Raw genomic sequence first — 17,844 nt, 5'->3', positions numbered from 1 at the left:
CGCAAGACAAGCTTCGCTTACCCCCCTTTTACGGTAGGGGAAGGGTTGGACATTTTTTTCAATGCCCGTGCCTCAAAACTCCCACGCACGCTATGAGGGGGCAAAACAAACCAGCAAGGCATGTGCTGCCACCTGGCGTATTAAGAGGAAGGCGAAAAGGCTACCCAATACGTAGTTTCATACAATAAATACTAGAGGGAACACTGACGCTAGTGTCTACGGGAGCTGCATGGAAATTATAGGAATCACATGGATTTGCCGAAACTTCGTCCTGCTGGCTTTAAAGATCTCTTACTTTGTGAATTCGCGATTTTCAACAAGGTACTGTGCAATAAGTAATTCAATAAACATCATTGAAATCATCCTCCGGCAGGATTCGAACACAGGACCTCTTCCACAGAAGCCCAACACTGAAATCAGTAGGCTGAGGGCCCATGCATCGGCAAGCGACATAGAACGCCCTTACGAATTTCTTGCAGGCAAGCCAGCGTCTTGAGACGCTTGGAGCGTTTCAATTTGGAAAGCTCGACAGGTTGAGCCGCTATTAGCAGCTATTGTGCATGTTCGCAGGCTATGCTACAGACGCGGAAGGGAAAATCCCCGAAATAAGTAGACTTTTACACTCAGTGGTGTGATTTATCTTTTTTTACAGTTCCCCTGGTAGTCCACGTTCACAGAGTGGAATGGCCGTTATTTTTCTTTTTTTCCATTTCGTAATCAAGTGCGGGAGCATGAACGTTGCTTCTAAGTTGCCTGCAAGAGAAATGGACTATGGGTGCAATGTTTCATCAAAAAAAAAAATTATTTAAGTTTAGGCTTTAGGTCTTACGCTCTACTCAAGTGCAAGGAAAACGGAGAAATACTTTCCGTAGGCAACTGCAAACCTGAGTTAAATCACAGTTGTCCCATTTTAAAACCGAAGTGATATCAACTCTTTAGAAAAAACTTTTTTACAGACTAGTTTCTTTTGTACTTGAAAGTTTCACGGACATTGAACGTTACCCTTCCTTCTTCGTTCCGTCTAAAGGGACAAAACTTCGCCTTAAACGAAAACGGACGCCGCTTATTGAACAGTATTACTGTAAACGTCTAGAGCGGACGAACTCATTAGTATGTAAATTTAGATAATATATTTACTGCGTTTACGTGAGTTTCGCAAACATATTTTTCACATACAAGTGGCATCTTCCGTAGTAGTGTGCTAAATATCATTCTTGTCCTCTTCATATTCTTGAACTGACGTTATTTTCATATCTGCAATGGCTGTATTCGTTGCCGAGTTACAAGGTATAAAGATGCTGCTTCAATGTCAATGCTGTGGCAAACACGGTGTGATGCACACCAGCTGGTGTTTACCGTGACGGATACGACGTGGCGATGGCAAAAGTAGTCCGCGGGATAGCCTCTAAATAATGTATCAGCGGGTAGGAGCCGAAAAGCTGAACAAGTAAAGCTGATAACGGCGCCTCGAAAAATGAAAGAAATGAAGACAGATACGAAACCGAAAACGTTACGCTTTTCACCATAGCAGAGATATGAACTTCCCCCATTAGAAAAACATAAAATGAAAGTTTTTCAGCCACTTATCATCGCTCGCGACGAATTTGGTTTACATCATGTAAAGAAAATGAGATCGATGGCATTTCAAAGAGGGCAGTAAAAAATGTCTTTATTTATTTATTTATTTATTTATTTATTTATTTATTTATTTATTATAGTGTCGATCCTATCAGGGATCATAACAGGAAGGGAATGTATATAGTTTTCTTACAATATAAAAATTGTTATTAGGACGATATTTAGATTACACACAATACACAGGCAATTAGCAAAGCCAAACAATATGGTAGGCACGAAAAATAAAGTAATACATTGTAATAACATTACGGAAAACAAGAGGTAAACAAAAATGTAGACAATTGGCAAAGGCAAATGAAATGGTAGGAATTAATTACAAGGCAGCAAACTTAACAATAACAAGATGCAATGAAATAGGCTGGCAATTAGTAATGATGGTAGTTAGTAATTACAAAATAATACAATGCAATGAACTTTACAATAAACAACAGAAAAGGACGTAAACAATTAGCATAAATAAACAACGGCACTCAGTACTGACAAAGCAATACAAGGTATTATAACTAGATTTAGACAAGATGCAATAAATCCATAAGATACGTTTCAGGTGTCGGTAAATAAAGGGGGATTATGTATAAAATAAATTTAAATAATATGGCACCAAAATAAATGGTAACACAAGTAGGTCATAACTGTGAAGCATGTAATTCGTTTTTTTTTTAAATTATGGGGTTTTACGTGCCAAAACCACTTTCTGATTATGAGGCACGCCGTAGTGGGGGACTCCGGAAATTTCGACCACCTGGGGTTTTTTAACGTGCACCTAAATCTAAGTACACGGGTGTTTTCGCATTTCGCCCCCATCGAAATGCGGCCGCCGTGGCCGGGATTCAATCCCGCGACCTCGTGCTTAGCAGCCCAACACCATAGCCACTAAGCAACCACGGCGGTTGAATTCGTTTTGGACTAATGTTAAAAAAGTAGATAAAGTTGGGCTGTTTGTGATAGTAGGGTGCAGCTTCTTCCATTCACGCGTAATTAAAGGGGAAAAAAAAACGAATGCTTATGACTTTCCGTATGAACTGTGTGTTGATTTAATGATAGTGATAGTGCGCATATAAAGATGCTTGTAGCAGTTTCAAACCAGATAGGTGGTTATTCAGAATATTTAATGCAACTTTAGTAATGCGACGAAAGCAGTTGCTGGATGTACTATATCACATGGCGTACGCCTTGGTTTGAGACCGCACTGGTAGTGACGTGTTTTGCGGCTCCAAATTCAATTGCATTTCATAGTTAGGTTGACGAAGGGGTCTAAAAGATTTCGCTGTTTCCGTACTTTATTGAGCACGCACGTTTTTATCGAATACGTATTTGCGATCTCGCAGCAAGTCCACGCAATATATGTCTGTTTATTAACGCGATTGGGACAGAATGCAATAAAAGACAGGGAAGGTTAGAGGTCAACCCAACAGGAAAATGGTAGCGACGCCGCGTGGTTAAGGGATATAGAAAGCGGGAGAAGGTAAACCAAGCGCGCACAGATGACGTGTGTAGCACAACTACAGAGGGTTAACACATACCGGTGGAGTTCAGCTGTACATCGCTTGAACTACTTTGCGAGCAATCAGTGGATACAGCCACTTTCCTTAAATTCTTGCCCGTGAAAAAGTTTCAAAACTCCAGGCAATTACAAGATTGTCCCCTGATGGACGAGATGGACTTCAATATACCTTACCCGACATTTTCTTTCCAAGTACGCATAGAAGCTCCTCTGAGCGCCGTCAGACATGCGCTACTTCTGCGATTGCGCAGAAATGTCTCTATCGGCGATATGCTTGAGAAAGAAACCGTGGATGCGTCCACGGGTTTGCTCAAAAATGTGAACAGCGAACAAGCCCCTTGCAAGGTTCTGTTGAGACTCGCTCACTCACTCACTCACTCACTCACTCGATCGATCGATCGATCAATCAATCAATCAATCAATCAATCAATCAATCAATCAATCAATCAATCAATCAATCAATCAATCAATCAATCAATCAATCAATCAATCAATTTTTAACAGCTCAACAAACTTCACTGAACGACCCTAAATGTACCACCAAAATTGATACTTTGGCTATCAAACTTTACCCTCACTCACTGGCGTATTTTTTCACCCCCCCCCCCCCACCTGTGAATGCTATATAACTTAAAATACCTTCTGTATTCACCGAGTACGGCATCTAAAAAAATAGTCTTTCTCACGTGGACCCACTGTCCGTGCAAGTGTGACTTGTTATTTCCTGAAAGACAGCCGTACGGAAAAAGACGCACACATCTGAGATGGGCCAGTGAGCGTGGAAAAACGCACGCGTTAGGCCTGAGCAGAGATTTTTCCCAAGCTGTCGCGCGCACCGCACGTAGGAAGCCGCGCGATGCCGGTGCGCACGAGCAATCTGGACTCTCCAGCTCGACGCAGCGCGTCGACCCCTGCTGCAGCGCACACCGCGTGAATATTTCAGCAGCTGCAGCGAGCGCATTACGCGCGCGAGATAGATCGCGACGCCAGGCGTGTCGGGGCTCATCGGATTCCTCAAGGAGGGCGGGCGCCGCCTTGTCTAACCGATGGGCCAAAAGCCACTTTCATGCCAGCCAGAATCAGGAGACCGGAGACGTTGATGCGCTGTGATGGCCGCGGCTGCTCCTTTGCCTTCTTTGTTCTTTTGCCCATCACACAGCTAGTCTCACTCTAAGCGCAATGTTTGGGTCATCTATTCCCGGCTAAGTGGTATTGTTCTACATAAGGAGATCACTTAACTTCATGTTACCTGGGAAATTAAAAGACCATAAAGGTCGATTGTATTTCTTATTTTTTTTATTTTGACGGAAGAGAAGAACTATAGGTCGCGTTATAAAATCATATTGGTTGATTGAAAAATCTACGTTGAATCTCAGGAAGACGATTGAAGACATATTAACGCATACCAGTTTGTTACCACTGTCTTGTAAAGCGTATATTACCCTTATGTTAAGTATGAGAAGTTGGTAAATGAGTAAACAACTAAAGTGTATCGTTAACGTGGGTGCTATCTCGCAAGATGTTATTTATGCTTAGAGTTACCACATGGGTAACGTTCCTAGCATAATAAGTTGAAGCGGGTTGCTTTGTGGAAGAGTCTGTTAGCACCCCTCACAAGTAGGAAGAGGCGGCGCACTAAACAAACCATTAAAAAAATTCACAGGGTCTCTTACGTTATCCATAAGACGACTTGAAGGCGAAAGCCCAAGTGCCGATGCAGGAAGACCGGACACATGACGCACACATCTCTTTTAATTCGCTGAGTCATTCCCCCTTATATCGCTTAGTCTAGCTCGATTAGGTATCCCTCTTAATACGCTGAGTCAGCCTCTTAATTCTCCTTCTCATCCTCTTAATTCGATTAGTCTAATTCGCTTAGCCATTCTCCTAATTCGCTTAGTCATCCACCTAATTCGCTTTATTATCCTGCTTAATTCGCTTTATCATCCATCTTTATCATCGATTTTGCTTACGGTGGTATGAGCTATTGATGATGATGATAGTGTTTGTAACTTTCCTGTCGTCACCGGGGTTTCGCTCAAGGACTTTGAAGGTTGACGGAACGATGAGACATACAAGGCTTTCGCCTTACTAAACTTAAAGCAAGCTTTGGAGCATAAGAAAAAACGGTAAGCTTCGACTGAACGATGAGGCATATAAGGCTTTCGCCTTACTAAACTTAAAGCACGGACTGGAATGTAGGACCGTACATTCTCCTTCCTCCCTCCATCTCCCGCATGTATAGGTCAGCCAACGTGAATTAAGTGTTGCTGCCTGTTCTACCCTTACTCCCTATATTTCTCTCATTCTAACTTTCTCAATATAGCTCTCTAAGTTGCTGCTCCTAGTTGTGCCTGTAAAACTAAGTGTAGCTACTTGAGTCATGTGGCCAAGCTTCCTCTCCTATCCTCTCAAAAGTAAGAATCATGCAGAAGTGTTTCAGATACTTTGTTCTCTCAGGCACCTGCCAAATCGCTGCAATGCAACGAACATAACAATGAAGAAGGAAATGAAACGTCGAAATTTTTTTCTTTTTTGTCAAACAAACATTCACTCGAGAAGGCGCTTCAGGGTTCGCCTGCTTTGTTTCAGATATCAAAACAGGCAGATTTGCAGTAATGTTGAAAAGGATTCCGGCACAACCCTTCCCAACATTAATACCGATGATAATGCGATTATCATTAAAACAACGGAGCGATACACCATGTTGCCACCGCCGAAACGTGTCTTGTATGAGGCTGTAGCGCGTATGGAGTTAGGCTCCCTTTTCGCGCATTCCTCTGGACCCGCTACGCCATCTAGCGGCGCCATCGCGAAGTCCAGTGCAGCTTCTTGGATGATGCAAGTGTAGCTTCTTGGAGTTAAAATCCAATCAGCCATCTCAAGAGATCATTACTCAGTCCAACAACGTTGATCGCTATTGTCTTCGTAGAAAGGAAATGTAAGCAAAGACAGAAATGAGTGGATTTATAGGTTTTCTTACCTTTCTTTTCTTGTTGCTCCTGCACGAAACGATGTTTTCTCCTTTTCGGCTTTCGTCGTCCCCGGTGAAGTTGTCTCGTGGCAGGAGAACTTGACCACGAAGCAGCATTGGAAAATGGAACGGCACCGTGCCGTTTGTCTGGAAGGTTAAAACTGGCGTCTGTTTCGGCATTCTCGCGGATAGAGATGGCCCCTTCTTTGTAATGAATTTAAAAAATCACCGCAAAAGTTCAGTGTTACCACTACAATTCATCGATGATCACATCCGGCCCAGCGCAAGAGATCGATCCCCTATGCCTATTAGGTCACAGACACATGCGTACGACTTTCTTTTTTTATACTTTAGCTTTCAATTTCCCCTCCCCAGGTTCCTCCAATGTGGGGTAGCAAACAAAATTTTCCGTTCTGGTCACCCTCTCTGCCTTTCTCCTTTCTTTGGTCACCCGCCATGGTTGTTTAGTGACTTTGGTGTTGCGCTGTTAAGCACAAGGTCGCGGGGTCAAGTCGCGGCCGCGGCAGCCGCAATATAATGGGGGGCGAAATGGAAGAACGCCTGTGTACCGTGAATTGCGTACATGTTAAAGAACTGCAGGTGGTCGAACCTATCCGGAGTACCTCACTATTTTTTTTTTCATTTCTTTATTTCTCTCTCATGAAAACGCTCTATGCACTTTGAGACCACTGGCACGTGCGTCCCCTTGTATAGCAAGAATTCGCTTAAATATAAGTGAGAGCATACGCATACGCGCCTGTTTCCACTAGGTCACGGATGTTGGGACAAAAGACTCGACTGCTCTTCGCACGCGTCTTGCCTCAAAGCAATGCATTTCTTACAATAGCGAGAGTCGCCCATCCGTCCCTGGGGCAACAGCTAGCGCTTTTTTAGGGTTTATTATTGTTTATTTTTTGACCAAAATCAGTGCGTACAATTGTCGTGACCCATAGCCACAAGGCTAGTAAAGGTCCAATGCAAAATAGACATGCAGAACAGGGACAGGGCGGGAACATCACATGCTCATCAAATATTTGGACAGCCCGTGAGGAAAACACTAACTCAGGCTTCACACCCGAGCAGAAATATATGAAGAAAAAATATGAAATATGTATAAAGAAAATATAGAATGCACTGAACGAGTGTGTCGAAAAATGGAAGTGCTGCTTCGACAGTAAATAAGCCACCTACCTACGTTACAGTAACAAACCATACAAAACCATGTGTAATCAAAATATGGACAAAAAAATCGGACGCTGCCCGCTGGGCTCCGAGTAGCACCGCCATTATCATATCTCTCACAAATTTTGTGAGTGGTTGTTTTGGAGGTTTCTCTAGCGCTTGTCTCGTTGAGTGGCGCCACAGTTGTCCAGCCATTCAATCAGTGGAATTCTTTCAACCATATAAACTTTCTGTACGTTTTGCAGCATTTTCGACGGTTGTGCATTACTGAAAGGTACCTGTTCCGAACACAGCACTCGCAGACGTAAAGAGAGTGCATCGCGTGGCCTGTTTAACGAACATAATCGATATATCTGTAGTTCGCGCCACATATGAGCCGAGAACAAAGACGGGCTTATAGACTTCCAGCTGGGAGAGTCACTGTCGGTTTGCGCTGGGAAATGGACGCGGCTGGTGCCGATGCGCGGCCCGCGAGCGCAATGACAGCTAGCTGCACGGGTGGCTCGCTGAAAATGAAACTGCTTAATTGTGTCCAAACCGAAGGTCCCGAGGCAGCAGTGCAAATTAAAGCCTGCGCCATCTGGGAGAGACAGAGCTGTCAGTCCGTGTCTGCGTAGCTGTTTCAGTAGAGACGAGCGCACAATGAATTGATATCTCTGCGCGAAAAGCAGTGTCGTGTTCTGATTTGTGGATTTGTTGAGTGACCGGCCACTACACAGAGGAAGTTGCATGCTGCTCTTACAGGGTTGGCTTGCGCACGCGTCATGTGACGCCCTAAAATAGACTCTTAACTACGACAGAGGGAGAGAGACACAGAGAGATAATAATATTTGATGAGAGGAAAAGCGGTGAAGTTGGCCGGAGGAGCATGTCTCTCCCGCTACTCCGCAGGCCAGACACACGTGAAAGAAATGATAATACGAATGCGATGGGACACGTTACTGTAGTGAAATTTCGTTTTATGCGCATTGCTATTTGGCTGCGGTGTTGGACTGGGTACCTCAATGAGCTAATCAAGTAATCTACAGGCATTTATCAGTGTAGCATTTTATCTATATCTCCTCCAACTTTTATCTCTTCCTTAAACTCTCTATATCTACCTGGTATAGTTACGTATGCCTGTAACGTATCCGGCCATACCAATTTCCTCCCCGCCTTTTCCCACCAATACTCTAAACGTCTTTTGCTTATCTCGACTGCGGACCGGTTAATGCTTCCACACACGTTAAATGCCAACGTTTATGGAAGGCCTACGTTACTTACGGGTCTCACTCGGTCAAGTACACTGCGTTATATTACGATGCACTGAGTTCTTCCCGGATTTGTTCTGCAGTATACGGATGCCTGATCTTGTTGTGAGTATTTGCTCCGGTATGTTTTTGTGCTCGGGTAACCAGCTTGAGCCTCAAATAGCAACGCACTGCCCTTTGTGTTATCGTACAGATTTTCACTCCTAATTTCTTTCTTCCCGTTTTTGTAAATCCTCATGGTCTTTGTTATTTGCATTCTTTGCATCCAGTTCGCTTTTCTAATTTGTTTCTTTCACTTAGTTTTTTATGACACCTGGTTGTCGATTTACATATTAGCTTATATATTGCTACATGCATATTGCTTGTTTCTTTTGGACAATGTGCGTGGGCGCCCCGATGAAGATGACGAACTGCTCCTGAGTCTCGAGCTGTCGGCTGAACTGGCCACAGCTGCACTTGTTTTGTAAATATGCATTGTAAATAGCCCTCGTTCGCGTAACATTTTGGTGCAGGTGCTGGGTATCGATCCCAGAATCTTTCTCCACCTTGCGGAATTCCGCAAAACTGATTCAACATGTGCCTGACCACCGTTTCGTAGCTATGCTCTCTTTTGTTTCTGTGAAATAAAATAAAAAAATACCTTCCTATTCAGTGCTTTTCCATGTATAATTTACTATAGCGCGGTTTGATCGGAGCTGTTCAAGCTTGGCCTAGAGCTTAGCACGTTATAATCCGTCGCTGATTTGGCAGTTTCCTTCTCGTTATCCTCACTTCATCTGCCTGTCAGAGAAATAATGCTTTCTACTTTAATTGTAAACCAAGGGGCTCGGGATAAGTAAAAATTCTGCAATAACTACAAAGATGCACAGTGGGAGACAATCTTTCTTGCTTTACGCTTCTCCTGAGCAGAGCATAAAACTACATGGTCTTTGCCTGTTGACAACGCCACCATTTCTGACTTCATTCGCCTCTCTCAAATCGATATTGAAGTAAGGATTACTGCACTATTTGGAGCTCGAATCCGGGCTGGTGCCCTTGTGTTGGATATAATGTGCCTTATGGTCGATCCTTTAGATTTAGCAAGAATGTCTCGCATACATTCCAGAGGTTCGCTTATTGTATATTGTAGCATAAAATAAGCTTAAACATGCCTCGATAGTACGCACCTTCGACGAGGGTATGTACTTCGAGAGCGCCGAGTTGCGACAGCCTGGGTGTGGAGTCGACCACGCACGCATACAGGCCGGCATCCGAGACCCTCACGCGGGACACTCGCAGCTGCCACGAGCTGGGGCGGCTGTGATCGGAGTGGACCCGCGCGTCCGACGTCAGCATGCGGGTATCGAAGGAGAGAAGCTCGCCGGACCCGGCACGGTACCAAGACACCTGTGCTCGGGGGACGCAATCAGGATATCACGCCAATGTAGGGTTAGTGCTCGAGTATGTCGATATACCAAGCAGTGCATCGAATTCATTCATTCATTCATTCATTCATTCATTCATTCATTCATTCATTCATTCATTCGTTCGTTCGTTCGTTCGTTCGTTCGTTCGTTCGTTCGTTCGTTCTTTCGTTCGTTCGTTCGTTCGTTCGTTCGTTCGTTAAGCCAAGCCAAGTTAGCCAGCCAGCCAGCCATCAGGGGAATCAAGTCAGCCAGTCAGTCAATCAGTCGGTCCGGTTCCGTCAAGTCAATCCATGTCTGTCTGTCTGTCTGTCTGTCTGTCTGTCTGTCTGTCTGTCTGTCTGTCTGTCTGTCTGTCTGTCTGTCTGTCTGTCTGTCTGTCTGTCTGTCTGTCTGTCTGTCTGTCTGTCTGTCTGTCTGTCTGTCTGTCTGTCTGTCTGTCTGTCTGTCTGTCTGTCTGTCTGTCTGTCTGTCTGTCTGTCTGTCTGTCTGTCTGTCTGTCTGTCCGTCCGTCCGTCCGTCCGTCCGTCCGTCCGTCCGTCCGTCCGTCCGTCCGTCCGTCCGTCCGTCCGTCTGTCTGTCTGTCTGTCTGTCTGTCACCATAGGCAGAACGCGTCTCGTTAAACCTACACACCACGGAATCGCCGAACAATCTCACAACTACGACGCGGTAGGCGCTCATATCTAACGTTTCAGGTGAGTTTAAGAGGAAGCTTTAGCTCGGATACTCCTATCTAAATACATGTAAAACGAGAACTTGTCTTTCTGCACCACATTCGACGAGGTTTGCTGCGTTTAAAAGAAGGGCTTAAAATCTGGTGGCTGCTGGTTTCGAATTCTTTATTTAGGTGACACATTTTTAATGAAAATTTGGCAACAATCACAAATTTTCAGAAAACGAAACTATCAAGCTCACAACACTGGTAACTCAGTAACATAAAATAATATCACACTTCTGTGCATTGCATATAATAGTACATGTAAGGCGGACAAAATTGATGTATTACACAAGAATCTAAACAAATTTTGTAATATAAACATACAGCTTTTGCAGAACCCTTATACACAATGTAACGAATTCACGTAAGATATAAATTGACATATTGAACTTATACGCTTTGAATAATCTGATTAATGCTGTTTACAAAATCGCGATAGCTGTTTTATAATGCAGATATATTTGTAAACTTCGTGCTTCTATTTTTCCGAACTGTCGAATTTTCGAAAACTATTTTAAAACAATTCAGGCACGAAATCGAGATTTCACTTTCAACAGTCAATAGAATTTAAGTTTCTCTCTCAAATGCAACAAATTTAATTACAATTGGTACATGGGTTATCTCAGAATAGCGTTTCTGCGTTTTACTTGTATTTGAATAGGCCGCATCGAAGGTGGGCCCGAGCTAAAGCGTTCTCTTAAGCTTACGCCTAAAGGCGCGACCACATGGAGCACGGGATAGTCGTCCACTAAGCATGAGCGTACGCGTCTCCGAGTCCGTAGCGTGTGACGAAGGGAAGGGCGAGCACCCATATGGTACGCGCATAAGTGCGTAGCACTTCATTGCGCGTAGCACATATTCTGCTATGATCACCTCCGGGAAAGACGTTCGTCTTTGAGGACATTGTATTCTTAACTTCAGCAAAAAAGAGTCAATCGCGATCGAGAAATCTGATCCCGACCAGGCTCGATTACGACTGAAAGTTCCCAGCGTATGACACCCGTGTGAAATTTTGAGCACTTGTCTGTTGCGGCAGCGTTGAGCATCACATTTCTCGACACTTCAGCCCACAAGCACCCAGTCACGAGCTCACTCTTATGGTACTTGTGCTTTGCCAGCCAAAATGCAGACCGAGGATGAACGCAGCACACGAGCCTTTTATTATTGACAGCGTCCATCGTTTTTGTGAGACCTGGAACCGGTGGTGTCTCTAGGCGTCTCAGCACGATTACAAGATCACAGAAACCTATTTGGAAACCCGCGCTGAAAGTTTACATGCCGGCCACGTGACGACGTGCCACTTCTATCGCGTAGGCTCAAAATGACACTCAAAATCAAGCCTTCCCTGACGCGCGCGCGGCCTGCGTGTCTTCTCTCTCCAGACGCGTGGGACAGGTGCGCACGGCCTCGCAGACGCTTGAGGCGTAGCCAGGCACGTAAGATTAGCCACGCGTGGTTCGGCCTTAACATTTTCGTTCCATCGCTCCTTAACATGTTCTCGAGCTTCTCTGTTAATCTCCAATCATACCAGCGCTATTATATACCACACACATGCTGCATAACAGTGCAAAGTTGTTCATAAAGCAGACAACCTGGCATTCCACAAAGAACAGAGAGGCTAGCCGTTTTTGTTTCTTTCTTAATGTGTAAGCATTTCTATGTCGGCCGAACGAGGAAACAAGTCCGTCGGATCGTCAGTTCAACCCTCCGTCACGTAAGAGGATCGCTTTCAAGATATGGCGCACAGAAGCGCGTGCATTCAGCTTCGTGCTGGCTCTCGCTTCAGCACGAACTATGCGGCGAGAACACAAAGCACACCGAGCTGTCAGCGTATGGCGCAGTCTGCCCCAGTCGCATATAGCTTTCAAGATGTGGCCCACGTGTCTCGCTCCAACGCGAACTGAGCTGCGAGAACACAGCGTACACGAAGCTTTCAGCACTTGGCGGACTATGTCCCCATCGCAGATCGCTTTCAAGATAAGGCCACACGTGGCCGGGCCATACTTAGCCGCTGCCGGAGTACGGCCGATAACAGTTCGCCGCGGCTGGATAAAGCGCTTAAGAGCGATAACGGCTTATAATGACCAGGACGTCATCAGCTCATCTGGCTGCGCTACCTGCAGTACTTCGCTTGCGTCATCAATTCACCTTGCGTCGCCGTCCGCAGCAGTTCATGCCGCCGCAGCGTTGTCGTTTATACCGACCCGATCAAGTTTCACAACATCGATAATGACAGCGGGCTGCGTGAAATTGAGCAAGTCACACAATGCTTACACATACTTAGACAACTCCCAGAAGAGTTTCTGTGGGCTTTTCCTTTCTTTTTTTTTTTGCATTCCTGCTACACCAGTTTCACCATATGCTGCTCAGAATTTAGAATTTTAGGTGGAGCTGATTTCAACTTTGCCCTCGAAACGGCTTAAGGCTGTTCTACTTTCATGATCACTGATGCCACTATTCAATTCAGTGACCTTTTTCTTGGATATGCGCTCAGTTAGGCTCACCTTGTGGGATCCAAGATTCTCAACGAGGCACGTCAAAACGATGTCGTCGCCCTCCGCAGCCTGGATCGTTGGTATCGGAGACAGGAACATGGGCTGCGATGTGCTGAATATTTCTGAAAGAAGTGACAGAATTGCAAATAGAAATCAGTACTTGCAAGTTTGCAATGTAGTCTGGTTGTCATCAAAGACGTCACCTTTATAAAAAGATAAGGGAATGGTACTCTAGCATTACTTTTCTTACGACCACGTTTTATGAAACGGGAGAGCTTGGACATTAACCTTGCGAGTCACTGGCGCAGAAAGCAACGATATCATTACCATTTCAACAGGTGTTTGCGATCGTTTATAGACTTCGTGCGCACCTTCATGTGTCCCCGCATTAGCGCTCAATATTTTCCCGTTTTTACCTCTTTTCACTTCTTTATTCTCTTCCCCCAGTGCAGCGTACCAAACCGGATATGTCTCTGGTTAACCTCTCCACCTTTCCTAGCTCTCCTCTTTCTTTAACAACGCACAAAAAAGGCAGAGGGTATGTTTTTCTTGCTCTTTCTCTTTCTTTCTTATAAGCGCTCTCATCGTTCCCTTGTAAACCACATTTATTTGGCGTGTACACCATTTAATTAGACGGTGGCGGTTCAGATTGATAGCAGCAGCTAGATGTAACTAATCCAAGCAGCATTTCCGTCACGTTTGTTATGACAGACAACGACCAGTGCAAACGCTAACACGCTCTGTTATCTACATCGTCTTGTTTAGTACCAGCCTTGCGCTCTCAGGCTATGAGATAATGATTTTCTGCACCGCATCCCACCGTGAAACATTTCTTCGATTCCCGAGTAATAATTATCCAGGGTAAATGGCGGTGCGCGTCAGGCCGGCTCACTCATATATCTTGAGCAAGTTGTTTAGATCTACTGTAGGAACTTTAATGCCCTTTTAGCCTCTCGGTGGTGCTTACGCTCTACAGTTTTACACAGTTGCAACTTTAATGCGACACAATGAGCCGCGTTTAGACGCGTTAGCTTAGAGCTATCAGTGTCCCGATCTCTCGTATACAGCCGCGTTCCAATTTCAGGCCACTACTCTCGTCCCTAGGAGCGCTTTTCTCCCGTGTGACCTTCTTCCGCGCTCTTGCTGAAAACGGCCCGAAAGAAGCCGAGCGGCCGGTCTCACAAAAATTATGCTCCCGCGATGGCCGTTCAAGAGCCACTGCGAAGCCCAGGTGATCTGGCGTTTGTAAACGAGACACCGCCTGGCCCTGGAAGCTGCCCGCTTCGCCACCGCGGTCCTGTCTCAAAACGCGTGTATCGTGTGCTGCTCTGCGTACGCCGCGCTATCCAGGCGGCACGGGCGGGAAGCAGGCGCGCCATGTATATTACATCATACGCCCCACTCCTGGGCGAGTTACAAACCCTTTGTGGGAGAGGGCCAAAACGAGCGCAGAAGCGGAGAGAAGACTCATTACTGCATAAAACATGCCCCGCGTCTCCCTCTCTCCGAGGAGTGGAACAAATGCACGAGCAGCGGTCGGTGTCGGAAACCTTAATTATTATGATTTCGCCGCAGCCTCTATGACGCTGCGCGGTTTCCTGTTCTCGCTCGCTCTCTTACGCACACTGAAAGGCCTCCTTAAGTTTGACGCACTTCGTACCCCTTATACGAGCTCCAGCGAAGACAATTCATTACGAGGTGATTGCCAATGTGACAGCCAGCCTACGGTATTCTGAGGCTACCGCAGAGAAGATTTCATGAAGTCTGCCTTCGTTTCACTTTTCAGCCTATAGCGCATCGATAAAGACATTAACTTTATGCAAGCACATTTTTTTCTAACAAATCTAGATTGGAAAATCGAGAAAATCTCTAGTCAAAAAATTTAGTTTCGTGCTCCTCAAGAAAACCGTACCTAGACAGCATGCATTTATCTAATTAACGGTAACGTGCAGGCCTCTGATGGCCGTTTCTAAACGAGATATGTTTAATAGAAAACTTGAAAGCTTTCCTTAAATGTGGCTCTTTGTAAACGAGATATTTAATAGACAACTTGAAAGATGTCATTAAATGGACTATATACGTTTAAGAGCTGAGCCCACATCATGCGCTAACCTTCTTTGTTTATTTTTTTTTTTCAGAACGAACATATTTGGTCTTTCCATCCTACAATGAAAAATCGAGTTCGGTCAATCTTTTCATAGATCTTCCGTGCCTCGTTAGCATACTAAAGCTCGGCGGCCAGTACATATTTCACAGCACTAAAATAATCTAGTTCAAAATCTTCATAGCAGCTATACGAAAAATATTGTACTTCTACTGCATTTGTCACCAATTAAACGCCCTGGCTAGTCGAAATGCGCAAATCAAGTGCTAACAAAGGTAATTGGGCTACGTACCGTATTCGACGACGTGCCTTGAATAGCGATTAACACTTCCTTCGAGCGAGTAATTGATACAGAACACTTAGACACAGGGATCTCTCCACTACCAAATAACGTATATATAGTTTTATCGTTCAGGCTTTGCCTTTATTCACACATTTTTCACTCATAATTGTGCCGCTCTTTACCAGGCATATACGTCTGAATATCTCCTTGTAGTGCATACTGCCAGCTCATTTCATCCGATGATTCGTTTTCCTAACTCCAAATAAAGTTAACGCTCGAAGTCGGTCTAATATAATCGCCTTACGATTGCTTCAATGCAGTCCGCATGATCATGTGCAAACAAACTACGTCTCTATATACTTCTATCTTTCTATGACGTATTTTCTTTAGAAACAGGCTCAGTCATTCAAAGCTCAGAAGCAAAATACGATTGACGCTCGCTTAAACAGAGTCGGGTTCGGAATATTTGCACCGCGCAGTGGGAGGCGACGTCGATGTGCAGTCACGCATCCTACAGACCGGATAATGCGGCGCTTATCTAAAAGCATCTCCGCGAGTCCTGGCACCCGAGATTTCCATCTCAAGTCATTTTGCTTTCTCAGTTCTCCTTCACTCTCACCGATTTTTTCACTTCTTGGTAACCGTGACTTTGTTGAAGCTTTTGTAGGCGGCCATTTACGTCTTTCTTTGATTTCTTAAAAATGCCGCACCAAAACCAAACGCTCTAAATCTTGCTCCGCGGGGTATTCGACTGAACTCTGCGAAATTCCTAGCGAGTAAAAAAAAATGCTCAGGACCTGTCACTGATCCCCAGATTCTTTGTAAACTTCGCAAGGAGGCTTGACGACTTCCGTAGTCGAGGGAGGATGTTGCAGCTTGACATTGTCGCCTTGTGTATTTTGTGTGTCTCCGAGAAAAGCGTGGCTTATAAATGCAATGTCAGCGGTGAATGAGCATGGTCACGGCTTCAAATTATTGCGCTTGTTGTTTTCAACTTGGGACAAACGCTCGAAGTTTAGTCGTCCACAAGAGCGTGAAGTCCGTCGGCTGCTCGCGGACTGTGTTGTTACTGCCGCATGGCTATTGATTTTACAGAAGCGAAATACGTTAGGCTTTCTAGGTGAAATAACTAGACGTATACGGGTTGGAAAAGATAATGCGAAAATGCACGAATAACAGCGCTGCAAACAGCCAGAGGCTGGTCTTCTTTGGATAAGCATTGGAACGTCAGTGACCATGGCATAAGCCATCACGAGGCCTACCAATAACTGGTAGAAGATAAATTGTTACAGATTGTTGAAGACTGCTACCTACTGAACGTGTATTTTTTTTACAGTGTGCCTACCTGCTCCCGACCTGTTACCCACTAGTCGAACCAAGTTTTATTAAAAATTCTGGGGTCTTACGTGCCAGAACCACGATATGATTAGAGACACGCCGTAACGTGACTCCGGTATAATTTTGGTGCATCCAATGCACGGTAAACGGGCGTTTTCGCATTAAGTGCCCATCTATATGCGGCCGCGCTGCGGCCGGGATTTGATTCCGCGCCCTCGGGCTTAGCTGCGCTATGCCAAAGCCACTACGCCACCACGGCGGATAATCAAGCTACCCGTTATCAACTAAGGACTGCCAATCAACGCTTGGTCAGTACAACCTAACAGCGTCCACTGAATAATGGCACGTTACGTTTTTTACGAACTCTGCACTGCTATACAATGCATGCGTTCACTTAATTTTTACTGGTACGAGCATCGAGCGACACTCTTCTTTCTTGCGCAGCACTTCCGGTTCACCAGCTGAGAGGACCAGGGAGGAAATTCAAAATAATTCAGAAAAAAAAAAATTGAAAGAATAGTACAGTACAAAATTCATGGGTTTGATTATTTATATGATATCAGACCATAAGGTTAGTTACAAGTTAAGTTGCTAAAGTGTCTGAAATAATTAGAATTAGAAATCACTGATTACCGCACACCAAAGCACATAATAGTAGACTTTAGAGACCCGCCACGGGAGTACTACTTTGGCGTATGCCTGGAATTCCTAGAAACCCGTAAGTATAAAGCAGAAGTAATCGCGTCGCTAATGACATCACCCACAATAAGCTGGCATGATATTTAACCGACTAATTATTGGGAAAACAGTTGCCTCCGAGTTCGGTTCGTGCGTTGCGTTCGCCTACAGTTAACCTAAATACCATTGACGCCGAGGTGCGAGTGCCACTAAGAGACACCATGTCAAAGATTATGGTCACCTACCATCTTTTTACATTCCTGTTACTCGAAAAAA

General features: G+C 44.8%; 1 protein-coding gene across 1 annotated transcript in view; it reads right to left on the bottom strand.

The window, feature by feature from the left end:
• LOC126542475 (titin-like) overlaps positions 1 to 17,844 on the bottom strand; it is a 221,690-nt gene that overhangs the window by 80,136 nt on the left and 123,710 nt on the right. Inside the window, exons 2-4 of the mRNA XM_055077276.2 lie at positions 13,175 to 13,287; positions 9,715 to 9,934; positions 6,126 to 6,263 (exon numbers count right to left, since the gene is read on the bottom strand). Coding sequence (XP_054933251.1) covers positions 6,126 to 6,263; positions 9,715 to 9,934; positions 13,175 to 13,287 — 471 coding nt within the window. The remainder of the gene's footprint in view (positions 1 to 6,125; positions 6,264 to 9,714; positions 9,935 to 13,174; positions 13,288 to 17,844) is intronic.

This window comes from Dermacentor andersoni, chromosome 2 (genome assembly GCF_023375885.2).
Source record: "Dermacentor andersoni chromosome 2, qqDerAnde1_hic_scaffold, whole genome shotgun sequence".
Classification (NCBI taxonomy): Eukaryota; Metazoa; Arthropoda; class Arachnida; order Ixodida; family Ixodidae; genus Dermacentor; species Dermacentor andersoni.
Note: the sequence above shows the minus strand (reverse complement) of the source record. Positions and strands in the feature narration are given on the sequence as shown.